The 15,281-nt window shown below is 39.5% G+C and overlaps 1 protein-coding gene across 2 annotated transcripts in view; it reads right to left on the reverse strand.

Annotated features, from left to right (window-relative positions):
- The window catches only part of EFCAB14 (EF-hand calcium binding domain 14), a 38,780-nt gene that overhangs the window by 17,868 nt on the left and 5,631 nt on the right, over window positions 1-15,281 (reverse strand). For both annotated transcript variants that reach the window (XM_030323798.1, XM_030323797.1), the window contains exons 3-4: window positions 12,332-12,477; window positions 2,124-2,222 (exon numbers count right to left, since the gene is read on the reverse strand). In XM_030323798.1, the coding sequence (XP_030179658.1) occupies window positions 2,124-2,222; window positions 12,332-12,477 (245 nt within the window). The remainder of the gene's footprint in view (window positions 1-2,123; window positions 2,223-12,331; window positions 12,478-15,281) is intronic.

Genomic DNA, 15,281 nt, shown 5'->3' on the forward strand with positions numbered 1-15,281 from the left:
AATGAGCCGTGAGTAGTGGCTTACTTTGTCTTCATTAGGTTTAAGGAGCCCAAGTGGACTGGGGACTTGGGAAACATGATTCTGAAACCATCACTTTAAAAAGACCTGTCCTAAGGGAACATCCAAAAGAGTGTTACTGTTTGGTGGATGTTCGCCTTTTATTAAGATATACTGACAGTTTTATTGGTTTTATACTAAATATGTTAGTATTTCTAACCAAGGTTGTTTTTATTACACTGACAGCCAAGAATCCAAAAGACCAAGAGACGACATTTTCAACATTTAAAAAAATCAACGAGATACACTGAAGTCAGGTATCTGAGATGACCTACCACTTCAAAACTGAGCCACTTGTATTAAAAGTAGTTATCTGACATTATAAACACACAGATTTGCAAAGAGAAAACACACTGGTACAAGTCTCTAAGTTGGGATGTTATCTATGCAAACTGTTGTTAACAGAAGTGATGGGTGTTCAAAGACATCTACTGTTAGAGAATCCTCTCTTGTTGGATGTACGAGCCCATTAGGATGCAAGACAGTAAGCTCTTGTTTAAGATTTTTTTTTAAGGAAGCAGCTGACAGAGCCATGTGAATTCCAGAGCAAAACCCTGAAACTAGTATTCTTACCACTTGCAAAATGCCTGGCACAAACTGGAGGAAGCTCCCCAAATGTTTATTGAATTAATAAGTGCAATAAACCAACTTTTTTTAATATTTATTTTTGAGAGACAGAGAGCGCGAGCAAGTGGGGGAGGGGAAGAGAGAGGAGGAGAGAGAATCCGAAGAGAACTCCGCACTGACAGCAGAGAGCCTAATGGAGGGCTCGAACTCATGAACTTCAAGACAATGACTTGAGCTGAAGCCAGACGCTTAACTGCCTGAGCCACCCAGGCACCCCTCAATGGCGTTTTCTAACGCAAGACTGCCAGAGTTGTTTCTGTGCTAAAGATTACAGAAGCCTACCTTTTTTCCATTGGACCCTTGGGAATGATGACAAGAAGAACTTACTTTATTATGGTTGTCTCCCTGCCTTCTCCCTCCCCCACTTTAAATTGTAAGCAGATGACCATCTTGGATAAACAGGAAACTATGGAGACTGAGCACACATGGGTGGTATGGCTATAAAATACAAAGTTCTGTTTCTGCATGTGACATAGTAGTGTTTCACTCCTTTGTGGAAATGATTTATATGTTTATAGAGCCTGGCATATAATAAAACTTATCACACACTAATTTTTAAAAGTCAAAGATCCTAGATTTGGCACCCATTTTTTTAAGGCTCCCTTGCTCCAGAATCCCTTTCGTTTCCTGCTGCAGGGGCTGATGTTGCTTGTGTCTCAATTAGGCACCTTTTTCTCCTTCCTACCCGTGGCCACTCTCCCTATTCAGCTCTACAGATCACTTTATATTATTCACCTGGTTTGTCACTGCCACCTGCTCTGGGCCTGAATCCTAGGGATCAAGTAAACAAAAATTCCAAATTATTTTTTGCCTAGGCCCTAGAGTTTAGGATATATACCTAGGAGTGAATTGCTTAGAGTATGTGCACCTTTACCTTTATAAAAAAATATATAGTGTTTTCCAAAATGCTTTTTACCAATTTATACTCCCAGCAGGAGTCTTTGAAAGTTTTCTTTGCTCCACATCCTTGCCAATACCTATCATATCCTAAACTTTTAATTCTTGCATTTCCCTCAAATTAGTGTTGTTTTTAAACAACCTCTTAACCAAGAAAAAAAATAGCAATTTAGAGCAACTCTCCTGTACAAGTGGTCTGCTTTCATGAAGACATTGTGGATGATGAATTGAAAAGGCAAGTGATGAGAAGCAAACCCACGTTTGTTAACCTAAGAGTCCCCGAAGAGAAATCCTGGGATTCAGGGAGGCAAATAAAAAGGTGTGAATCCGTACAAACCACAACTAAACTCACCTGTTGCAAATTAAAGGCCCAACTAACCAAACTAAAACAGAAATGTTCTGAACTGTTCAGAACACAGTGATATACTCTATTACTGCCCTCCTGGGCCAGAGGATTTCAAATGCCATGCTTTCAAAGAAAACTTGTAAGAAGCTAAAATTACAGCAACAGGTTAATCTCAGTGCCCAAATGCAGCACTTACCTTCTGAAGTCCCTCTACAGTGGCAGGCAAGCTAATTAAGTCTGCAGCAGACTTAACATTGGCTTTGAGGTGGTTTACTGCAGAAGTCAACAGAGAAATCTGAAAGGAAGAGAGTAACAAAAAATGACAACGGAATCTGGAGAATGAATGCTTCCTTCACAGACTCTATGGCTGCTGATGGTATGAAGGCACTCCAGACATCATACCCTGTCAGCTCACAAGAAGAAAGGGAACTACAGCACTTTGGAAAGAACCGAGATCTGGAAAGAGTAGTAATATCTCTTTTTTCTCTGCTCAATTTAAACACTAGTGCCAAAGAGGGAAGGGTAAGTATTATTGCTTACCCTACTCTTGGCAGCTACAAGATCCAAAATCTTAAATAAACGAAAAGATGCAGTAGTCATAACATAACCCCTCAACAATTGGACAAGGAGGAGGCTAATGATCAAGGACCCCTGAAAGATTTCATTTTGGTAAAAAAAATAACACGTTGGGTATTTACTGAACTTTGGTTGCTGACCAAGTGGGAACATACATTATAAAGTAAAAGCCCATCATCACAAAATACAGTCTACAGGAACTTGTACAACACTTGAAACTACTTGGGGATTCAGTTTTGGTTTAACAATGTGATTAACATTTCAAACTCAATAGCTCAATCAAAGTAGTACTCTGTACCTGAAGGGGCTCAATAAATACCCACTGACTCGCTGACTGATTCAGTACATGTATTAAAATTGGAACAGAATAAAAATAAAATGTGTCTTCCCGTCTGCTATTTAGGGGTAGAATTCTAAATAGCTGGATTTCTCTCTTGAATGAGGACTGGGGAAATCTGTATAATACATAATTTCAGGCTGTAGAAATCACATTCTAAACACCTTTATAGTGTAGCTCAAAACATTCTTGAAAGAGTCTTAGTTCCAAACTGCTTTCCTGTCCCCAATTCTAGGATCAGAACACAGATCTACCAATAGCAATTATATTCAGAATGGCCTCACACAGTAACCGCTCAAGTTTCTGGGCACCTGTTATGTGCCTAACTCTGTGGTAGGCACCAGAGAGCTAGCAGACAAAGTAAACCTGATCCTTCATTTTTTCCTTCAATAAATGCCGGGTATCTCTGTGCTAAGCACTGCTGCAGACACTATGGAGACAGTGGCAAACAAGACCATGAGGCTTGCTCTCGAGGAGCTTACAGCCTAGTACAAGGTGAAAGAAAAACAAAGAAGAAAAGCACCAGATTAAGTACTAGGAAGAATTTCAACAGATTACTGGAGCAACTGACAGTGTGTTCTGAACAAGAAGCCTAGTAAGGAGCCCAGGAACTTAGGAACTGAGTTCTCTTTACCTGTTTCCTTTTAGGAGGGGTATGTTCAGGGACTTCGGGTCCATTTTCACTCATTCATTACTGCAACAAATGAGACCTATTCCATACCAGTGGTGAGTGATCTTGTGGTATTTACATTTTAGTGCAAGCAGACAGACAATTTTATATAAGAAAAACACTAGTGCGGTGGCTGGGTGGCTCAGTTGGTTAAGCGTCCAACTTCGGTTCAGGTCATGGTCTCACTGTTGAGTTGGAGCCCGGCATTGGGCTCTGTGCCAACAGCTCGAGCCTGGAGCCTGCTTTGAATTCTGTCTCCCTCTCTCTGCCCCTTCCCCACATGCGCTCTTTCAATGTCTCTCAAAAATAAATAAACATTAAAAAAAAAATTTTTTTTAAAGAAAAAAAAAAAAAAAACACTGGTTAGTGAGGTGCATTAGAAGAAAATTTAAAATAAGTTGACTTGATGAGTGACCGGGTTGCTACCTTAGATTAGATGGTAGCAAATAGATTAGATTAGCTGAGGCTTCGATGAGGGATGAAAATTGAACTGAGATCTTAATAATAAGGAATTAGTCAAAGATTGAATGAAGTACATTGCAGGGCGGAGGGAATTGCTAGGACAAATGCCTCTGTGCAGGGAAGAGCTTGGCATATCTAAAGAACAGAAAGAAGGCTCAGTGGAAGGAACTGTAACGTGAGTGAGAAAGGGGGAGGAGGAAGGAGAAACAGGGAGAGACTGAGGGAGGAAGGGAGAAACTGAGGGAGGAAGGGAAGGAGGGAGGTGGAGGGGTAGAGGTAGGTAGGTAACATTAAAGAAATAATTAAGTACTAGATGGTATACTGAATAAAGTTCAGTGAAAAGAATATTTGTGTAGCCTGAAAGGGACAGGCTTCACTGAAGGAGGGCTCAAATTAGACTCTGATGGAGAAGGATTTTATATATAAAAATTAAGCAGCTATTCTTCTTAGGTTAAGTAGGTGCGTGTGGCATTAGGAAATAGGGAGCAACAGCATGAACGGGTCCAGGAATACCTTTTCTTCATGGCATTTCTCAAAGTGACAATAATTTATTTATTTGTGTGATTACTTGATTAAGGATACTCTCTCCCACTAGACTGTAAGCTCCATGACATCAAGGACCATGTGTATTTTCACATTTTCCATAATATGCCTGGCACATAGACAAGGATTGGTTAAGTATTTACTGAAAGCAATGTATGTATGGCTGAGAAAGAACACTCTGTGTCTAGGATGGACGCTGAGAAGACTAGTCCAAGCAGAGTAGAGGGTAGAGGCCAGGAAGGAGGAGATAAGCCTAAATAAGTAGTCGACTCATTTTTCTCCCCAGTAAAATGCCTAAAACAATAAAAACTGTTTAACAACAATCATCTCATAGGGACATCTGAATGTTTTAAAATAGGTCTACAAACTGTCTGAGAGTCTTCCCTTCAAGAAGTGGGACATCATCCTTTTCCCTTGAGTGTGGCCTGTCCCTAGTGACTTCCTTTCAGCCTACACTAGACAATGGAAGTGACAACAACTTTGGACACTAGGTCTTTAAAAGCACCAGGGCTTCCTCTTTGGATCACTCGCTCAGCTGCCCTGCTACGAGAACACTCAAGCAGCCCTGTGGAGAAGCCCACATTGAGAGGAACTGAGACCTGCTGCCAACAGCCATACGAGTGAAGATCCTCTAGTCCCAGGGAAGCCTTCACATGATGCAGCCTTGGCCTACATCTTAAATGCAACTTTACAGAGATCCTAGCCAGAACCACTCAACTAAGATGCTCCCAAATTCCTTACCCCCAGACACTGTGAGATCACAAATGTTTGCTGTTTTAAGTCATTAAGTTTTGAGACAAAAGTAACACAGTGAAAGATGACTAATACAGGCCACGAGGATTAAATGAGATATATAACTAAAGTTCGTAGCATAGTTCTTAGTACAAACAAAATACCTGATAAGTGTTAGCTCTTTATTTTTTTATTTAAAAAAAAATTTTTTTTTAACGTTTATTTATTTTTGAGACAGAGAGACAGAGCATGAATGGGGGAAGGTCAGAGAGAGGGAGACACAGAATCTGAAACAGGCTCCAGGCTCTGAGCTGTCAGCACAGAGCCTGACGTGGGGCTCGAACTCACGGACCGCGAGATCATGACCTGAGCCAAAGTCGGCGGCTTAGCCGACTGAGCCACCCAGGCGCCCCGTGTTAGCTCTTTAATAGTGAAATTTAATAAGCACTTGAACATGTAATTCTCCATAAATGCTCCAAAATATTCAGAATACTCTTCAACGTTCCAACTCTATGCACTTGAAATCAATGTGGTTGAGAAACCTCAGCCCACAGAGAGATATTCTCAGCAAACTATAACCTCTTAAGAGTAGCAATTACATCACAGAGGTTGCTTTAATCCACGCCTTTAAAAAGATATGAATAATACTGGGGTTTGAAAAGGACATAAGGAAAAAGGCATTCTTAATGGGAATGTAAACTGGAGAAGACCTGTAAGAACGTTATCTAGGAGTATCTGTCAAAATTTGAGTGCTTATATCCTTTAATTTAGCAATTTCATTTCTAGAAATCTATCTACACATAACTTGCTCATGTACACAAAGATGTACGCACGAGAATATTTACTCCTTCCTTATTTGTAATAGCAAGACACTAGAAACCATTTTATCTATTGCTAAGGATAAAGAGATGTATTCAGGGAACAAAACAAGTTGTACAATATATACTGAATGACTCCATCCATTTGGTCTCATACACACACGCTAACCCATAAGCTAATTCATATTAAAAGCTATTATGATTTTGTTAGAAAGGGGACTAGAAGAATGCAGTCCAGACCAATGGCAGTGGACACCCATGGGGACAAGAAATGTGTATGTGATGGGGGAACATACAGAGATGAGGGTTGAAAGGGAATTTTCGTAAGAGTTCCTTACGTGTTTTACTGTTTAAACCTTACATAAGAATACATTCACATACTACTCATAAAATTTTAAACACAAAAGATGGGAACGAAATACACATAGGAAAAAGACATCACAACTCTGGAAGGGTTTAATAGATTTCCTTGGCTGGCCCTTTCTTCCATGCCCTTCACTGGGCCTTCCAAGGCTATCTGAACATGCTTAGCTCAAACATAAAAGCTAGGAAGGAGGCCATCCTCCAGGTAGGTATGTTTTACTCAGTACCCCAAAGTATGTACACAATCAACTCAATACCAATCTGATGGTGAGAATATGGTTATTCTAAATGCCCCATCAATTTTGCAGTTACCTTTTGGCCACTTAAGGGAACAAATTCCTTCCACTGACAATAGGCCAGGTCCTAAAAGACACAAGCTGTGTTCTGGGTGGAGTGATCCAGGTAGACACTATTCTCCCAGGTACTGCAATATCCTGAGGCTATGGTAGAGTCTGATGCTAATCAGAAGTATCTCAAGAATGGCAACTGCCTCCCATTTAAATGGCCAGTGTAGGATGGAGGCAGGGGTGGGGGACACCTGGAATAAAAAACCCAAAAAACAAAAAAAACCCACAAATGGCCAGTGTGGTTGGGGGCAGCCACCACTTCGCCCAAAACCAGAGGAGCAGGTGAAAGCCAGGCCTAGGGTATCAGCTGCCTCCCTGAAAGAGGATGCACTGACCATTAACACTCTAATTACCAAACATCACTTAGGACCATTTATTTATAAGTCTTGAGCCCCACACTGGTCACTAGGACTCAACTACATCCCCATAACTGCAAAGCTGGACTCCATCTGTCAGCACTCCTCTCTCAAGAGTGGAGTAATGTTAGTATCTGTGGAAAATTACAGCAAAGCTACATGTGGAACTAGAGTGGACAGACAAGGGGCACTCTCCTTTTACTATCTCTGGGACTCCTCTGGTCTCTAATAGACATTCTAGAATGTCAGATAGGATTCAAGTATGACAGAATTTATCTCTAAAAGTCACACGCTGTAGTTCAAAGAGTCTAAAAAGTTGAATTAAGAAAAAATTCCACATTCCAGCCAAAAGATTATTCATGACTTTTATGCATATTACATGACTTTTCATTAGCAGAATTAAAAATAACTACTGTAGACCATTTGCTTATCAGACCATCTCCTACTATAAAGTCTGAAATGCTGCTTTTTTTGCTCTGGGGCTAAAATTAAGGATTCTTTAAACAGTAAGTAAAAAAAGTTACTAAAACAGATAATCATCAGTGTTGAATGATGAGTCTTAGTAGAAACCTGACATCACAACTTTTTTTTTTTATATATATATGAAATTTATTGACAAATTGGTTTCCATACAACACCCAGTGCTCATCCCAAAAGGTGCCCTCCTCAATACCCATCACCCACCCTCCCCTCCCTCCCACCCCCCATCAACCCTCAGTTTGTTCTCAGTTTTTTTTTTTTTTTAATTTTTTTTTTTCAACGTTTATTTATTTTTGGGACAGAGAGAGACAGAGCATGAACGGGGGAGGGGCAGAGAGAGAGGGAGACACAGAATCGGAAACAGGCTCCAGGCTCCGAGCCATCAGCCCAGAGCCCGACGCGGGGCTCGAACTCACGGACCGCGAGATCGTGACCTGGCTGAAGTCGGACGCTTAACCGACTGCGCCACCCAGGCGCCCCTGTTCTCAGTTTTTAACAGTCTCTTATGCTTTGGCTCTCTCCCACTCTAACCTCTTTTTTTTTTTTTTCCTTCCCCTCCCCCATGGGTTCCTGTTAAGTTTCTCAGGATCCACATAAGAGTGAAACCATATGGTATCTGTCTTTCTCTGTATGGCTTATTTCACTTAGCTTTTCAACTTGATCTACTGAGCACTTACTGCATCCTATAGAGGATATAAAGATGTAAGGCAGAATGGAAAACTGGAAAGAAAACGGGCTCCCATGCCTTGAATATTTTAATGTTAGCAATGCTACGCATCTATGTAACCTTGAGCAAACTACTTAACCTCTTTGGGCCTCCGTTTTCCTATCTGTAAAATGGAGATACCACCTCCTACTTCAAAGGGCTATAGAACCAAAAAAGGAGATCATGTTATGTCATGCATTTAACAGTGGACTACACAAAGAAAACATTTCATGAGTGGCAGTTGTCATCTTAACTGCCATCATCATCATCATTGCCATCATCATGCTTAAAGTTCGCACTACGGTATATGACCTTGTAGTGTAATTAGATGCATATACAAATAACTATAACATAAGGTTATTGGGGCTGAGTGCCAAAAGGGATACAGAGCATACTATAAAAAGGCACTCAAGGTCCTCTGGCTCTTGCTGACATATCCTTACTTCTGGCCTCTTTCTGCCAAACTATAGCTATAATGAACTACTAAAATTCTCTAAACACACCGTGGTTTTCATTTGTCTATTCTTTTGGACATAGAGTATATTCTCATTATTTGTAATAGTTACGTTCTAGAAAGTTGCAGCAAAAACTGAATTAGTGGCTACTGAACCATTGCTCCTAAGGGAAGCAGACGGTTAGGTTCCTGAGAGCTCTCTGGTCACATTTTTGGCTACTGGTCAATATTATACGTAACCCTTGTTTTACGTGTGTTTCTGTTTAAAGACATCTTATTAAACGTATATTGCCAAACTCATGCCTGAAACTTATCTAACACACGTATTTTCTCTGTAAGGCATATCACAGCCTTTCTGCACTTAGGAATATTAGCTAGTACTTCAGCACTATGCTAGGGGGACATTTCAAACAGTGAAATCACCAAAAACTCCACAGAAGTGTGAAAACACTCCACTAACTATAGTTCGAAAAGGAAATCTGTTTACAGTATGAGAGCTGAAACAACAGAGTGTCACTTTGTTTGACATCACCTGGAAACGTTTGTGTTGGGTGACTCAAATATTTTGCCACTGTACGCCCATCAGTGAATGACTATGAAAGCACCACAAGTAAGGATTTGGGGGTTAAAAACAAACTTTAGCAAGTAGGTGAATTCACAAATATAGAATCTCCAAATAAGGATAAACTTTAGTAATGTTTTACCTATGACACTCTTCTTTCTGCAAACTTCACCTGGCCAACTCCTATGTGCCCTTCAGGACTCAGCTCAAGATACGCGAGAAGCTTCGTCTGGCCCCAGCATGCTCGTTAATACATACTTAAAAATACCTTCACAGCACTCATGTGGACCTGTTTCTTATTGCTCAAGAGGCTGTATAACAATTGTTCACTCTTATCTCCTCCATTTGACTGTAAGAGCCTTGAGGCAGAAGTCACATCATTTTTGGTTTTGAATCCAAGGCCTAATTCTAAAAGAGCAGCTCATTAAACATTTGTTGAATTACCGGCCTTCAAAGAAGGGGGAGGAGACTCCCTATAATGGTTGAGAATGGCTACGGGTATGAAATTAGAGATTTCTTATGAATAAAACAGAAAAGTAAATGAGATTTTAACTATTAGTTTAAAGGTTTGCAATGCAAAATTTGATTTTAACTTATTTCAAATTAATGGCTTTCTTTTTTCAACTCACACTGTGATAAGGACAGTTCTTGTTAAGTGGTATAATCCATTTTCTTATTGTTTAAGCCACTCTGAGTTGTTCTTTAAAAAATAATTTGCCAATAAAAGCATCTTAACTGACAGTTACCCTTAGATATGGAAACATGGTTAAATACTAATTTTATTTTTAGACCTATTTTGATTTAGGACAAATGCCTTTTACTTGAGTACACCATCAGATATGTGTATCATTAATTTCAGAACATCACTCAGAGAGTGAAGGGCTCCCCTTGGACCAACACAAAGCTCACTTCACTACCACGCATCCTCCTATGCCGTTGCCAGAAGAGAATTCCTCTGCATCAGGCTGGTCTCATCAGTCCCCTCATCTCTGAAGATCTATGGAGACTAAAATGGAAAGGGCTTCAGTTCAATCTCTCCCAGTTTTGTACATGAAACCCTAGGATTGAAGTAAACTTTTCTGTATACCTGCCTTCCCAGGTACTTCTTGCGTTAAAAATAACAGCCAGGCCAAGAACAAAATGATTCTTTTGTTGCTAGATTCCTGGTTAAAGAGAGTTCAGAAGCCAAAATACGTAGCAAACATTTGAAAATCTGTGTGACCTCTCACAACCAAGTACCAATTTCCTCTTTGACTCTTCCCACAATGCCGATTTACGTGAAGGAGATGGGAAAGAGCTGACATTGACTCTTCATCTTGAAAGATTTCATTCTTGCCTCTTCATGACTAACTATATCAATGGAATCCATGGCTTGCCCCAGTGAGGGATGCTAATTAATTATTTCTCAGTGCTTTGCTGTGGTCTATTTTCACCTGATATAATCTCTGGTCAAACTGCTAATTTGCTCTGTCAATATAAGCAAGGCTACAATTTATCCTATTCTTTTTACAAAAAGGGAGTGAATACTTGCTTTTCCTTTATTACTGAGAATCCAAAGATAAATGATAACGAGTAAATACTAGGTGCTACAACCCATCAATTATTTCATGAGTGATTTAAGAAAGTGAAATAGAACTGAATAGAAACCAGTAAACATAAAGCATATTAAGGGTAAGTTACTGTTTTCAGAAACTTTTATTTAGGTTACCCATATATGTATGGAGATAAATATTTACTGGGTAATGACATAAAACATTTATTTTTATTTAAAAAAAAATTTTTTTTTTAATGTTTATTTATTTTTGAGACAGAGAGAGACAGAGCATGAACGGGGGAAGGGTGGAGAGAGAGGGACACAGAATCGGAAGCAGGCTCCAGGCTCTGAGCCATCAGCCCAGAGCCTGACGCGGGGCTCAAACTCACAGACCGCGAGATCGTGACCTGAGCTGAAGTCGGACACTTAACCGACGGAGCCACCCAGGCGCCCCATGACATAAAACATTTATTTTTATGGGTCCGAGGCCAAAGTCTGAAAACCACTGACACAGGCCACTGACCCCTGGTCTCAAGAGCTGAACTGCCCCTCTCACACTGCTGCTGAAAGATGAGGGTAGCTTTGGAAATGTGTGTAAGCACTTTATTCTAGCACAGAGTTCCCTGCCAGTGGCTGATTCTGAACATTGTGACTCCATTCTGAAGAAGAGAATATCTTCTTAGCTCCAGTGAAGATGGTATATTTATTTTTAAATACTTTGCAGGTATACCATTCATTTGGTACTTGAGTTGTCTTGCCAATGCATAGCTTTTGTAACTAAACTGCAAAAACTGGGGACAGAGGCTGAGTACCTAGTGGCAACTATAGTACCTTATACATAGGAGATTCTCGACCAACATCCTTTGCATTAGCCCTTTTCCTGTGGCAGAACCCCTCTTCTGGAATCAATGCCTACTGAAAACTGGCCAATTTAGGGGCTTTTCCTCTAGGCTTGCTACGAACTCTGCTACCTCTTCCTATGCTACTATAGAATAACTATTATTAGCTATTGATGGTTTACAGATTTTTTTTTTCTTACAACAGTGTATAGCACTAAACTCAAGGCTGCAACTGTAAGTCTGTGAACTCTAATTAAACAAAATAAGCTCTCATTATCTAATACAAATCGACTACCCATTTTTCTTAGAGGTCAGAATGACACTCTTTCTTTATCTGACACCTACAATGCTCCTTAGGAAACGTTGACTCAAGAACTTCTAACTCCCTCCAAACTACTCTATTTGGTAAAACTGTTGCTTTACAGAAAAGGCTAACATCTTAAATATTTGGCAAATGCAAAACTATTACCCATTCTGCCTGACTGTAATGTGTTCGGATCATAGCATGCAAGACATCATTTCAAAAAGTAAGACAACTGGAAGTGAGTGCTCTATACTTACAAATTCATACTAAACAAACTAAATATTCACAGACTACACAGAAATAAAACCACACATTTGCTACCTGCTTATTCATTTCTGTGATGTTTATCCAGACTCTGTTCAATCCCAGCTCCCCAGATTCAATCTTCTCGAGTTGTTTTTGTTTGCTGAGCAGTTCTTCGTTAAGTTTGGGAATTTCTTGGAATGAGCTTTTCTGATTAGATTCCACTAAAAGCAAAAACAAGAATAATCATAAATACCCAAAGTTCCTCATGACTCCAAGATGAAAAAATGATCATACGTTAGGAAAGAAGACAGATTAGTAAAAGTTAATCCTGATAGGATGACTGAATTTGTATCTGATCAGCTATACTGTTCTTTTATTTATGCAAACATATATCTTTAATACTAAAGCTCCATTTTAACTGGGGCTATTTCACTACAGGCAACTTTTAAAAGTCACATGGCTAAAAATGATAAAGTATCAGCAAAAAGAGTTGGACTTGGATCTTAACTGTGTAACTTACTGTGATCTTGAGTAAATTACTCAAATTCTTTGAGCTCAGTTTCCTCATCAGGGATAAAATATACTTTATAGGACTTTTATTTTTATTTATTTTTAGTTTTTTTAAATGTTTGTTTATTCTTTGAGAGAGACAGCATGAGTAGGGGAGGGGCAGAGAGAGGAAGACACAAAATCTGAAGCCGGCTCCAGGCTCTGAGCTGTCAGCACAGAGCTCGATGCGGGGCTCGAACTCACAGAGTGTGAGATCATGACCTGAGCCCAAGTCGGACACTTAACCAACTGAGCCACCCAGGCGCCCCCAGGATTTTTGGAATTAAGTGAAAGAATGGCTGTAAAGTAAGTACTAAACAGGGCTGGTCAGGCATACAATAAGTGATAAATAAATATTAAGTATTAATCAGAGCAATTAAGGAGATTTGTGATTAGTCAGTGAAGATTTATAAACCTTACTCCATTAATGCTCAAGGTGACATCAAAAGTTGTATCTCGAAGTGCTTAGATCTACTTTTTTTATATCTCAAACTGGTCAAATGCAAGATAGGTTCTTAATCACCTTTCAAGTGCTGTTATGAGGATTACAATTCTAAATCTTTTTCATAAACAGCAAAGTGTTTCCTCAAATCTTAAATCAACCCAAAAGCTCAAAGTGAAATAGAAGATAAAGGAACATGTTAGGTGAAGCACAGGGTGATATTTGAACTTTCCTTTGGGAAACTGTAACTTCTGACTGGTTTAGAGATTTGCCAGCCTGAATGCAGAGGCCTGAAAGAGTCCTTCCTCTTCTGCCTGATAAGCTATTGTACATTTCCCTTAAAACCAAAAAAAAAAAAACAAAACAAACAAAACAAAAAAACCCCTGGCATACAGGACAGATATATGACAATTTACTAAAATTTAAGCACCATGACTTTTTTTGGTTCCTCCCTGTGAAGCCAGCTTTGGAATATACCTGACACATCTTAGGTACTCAGTAAGTATCACTGATCAAATAAATCTGGTCTGTGCTTACCTCCCAACCACACTTCTCATCACTTTACACAACTCTTCAAACTATGTCCCAGCCAAATGGATTTCCCAGACATGAACCTCTTTAAGCCTCGGTGACCCTGCACACACTATTCTTTCTTCCTAAATGCCCTTGGCTTGCTCCTTCTCCATTTGTTACTTTAGCCTAGTTAATTCCTTTCAAGATTCAGCACAAATAGCTGGGCTCCCGGCTTGGACCACCACCACTTTACCATTCCAAACTCTGCAATGCACTTAACACACTGTGCTCATTACATACATTTAACACATCTGTCCTCCTCTATCAGACCAAGAGAGAGCTGCTTAAGGACAGGGACCAGGTTTTATTTGTCATGTATTTCCAGCACACAGCACAGTGCCAGGTACACAGAAGCACCCAAACGCTTCTCCAGGGAAATAACTGTAGGGTATGAAATAGAACTAATGTTATCCTATTAAGTAAAACAAAGAAAATGCAATCAAACAAACTCAACAACAAAAAGTCCCCAACAAAACTGGGGATGGGGTGGTGGTGGTATCCCTACTGCAAACAAGCCCACTACCTCAAAATTCAGATTTAAAAAAATTAGATATTTTTATTAATTTTTCAAAAATATGTGTGAAATGGTTTCTTTACAAATGAAAGATTTCCCTTAGTGCTTTTATTCCCCCCCCCCCCAGGGCTTTTAATGTAATATTTGACTCACACAGTTTGCAGGAAAACATCCATCCAACAGTAAGAACATTTTACCAGTCTAAATTAATACAGCACTTAGCATTTCACTGAATTTCTTTTACGTTTTCAGTGAGGTTGTAAAGTAAAACTTATCCCACATATGCCTGTCATTCTCAGGTGGTCAAATGTCCCAAGTGGGGGGTGGGAGGGGAGCCAGAATCTTTCCTATAGTTTATATGAAAGAAGTAGAAGGCAGAAGTGGAAGAAGAAATAAGACAAATACATAAGTAACTTGGGTCACAGTTATCAACTAACAAACAAATAAAACTGATAAGCCCTGAAAACACCCTGGATACTTAAGATGGTATGAGCCAAGAGATGATCATTTTCATTATCTGATTTGGGGCTTTTTAGGAGAGACAAGCTCAGTCAAGGTATTTTGACTACATAAACGGGAGGAAGGGTAGCAAACAACTTACAATTACTAATTTATGTTCTTTCAACATGGAAAGCAACTCATTTAAAATTTGGTATATTAATACTCAAAGGACTTTACATAGCTCTTTTTCTGATCTCTAAGATAATGAAATAGAGATTTCTGCATACACTCTGGTCAGAATACATACAATATCGACAGCAATATTTTATATTTAACACTTTAGTTTGCAATAAACTTTTGTGTAATCATTCAAACTCGTTATGGAGTCTCTACCATGTACCCAGTCCTGCATGCAGCACTAGTGCGTACAGAAGACCCTGAAGCTTTCAGCCTACGGGGGAGCAAGGTGTTGTCACAGAGTTACTATGCAATGTGACAGATGTTAC

This window comes from Lynx canadensis, chromosome C1 (genome assembly GCF_007474595.2).
Source record: "Lynx canadensis isolate LIC74 chromosome C1, mLynCan4.pri.v2, whole genome shotgun sequence".
Lineage (NCBI taxonomy): Eukaryota > Metazoa > Chordata > Mammalia > Carnivora > Felidae > Lynx > Lynx canadensis.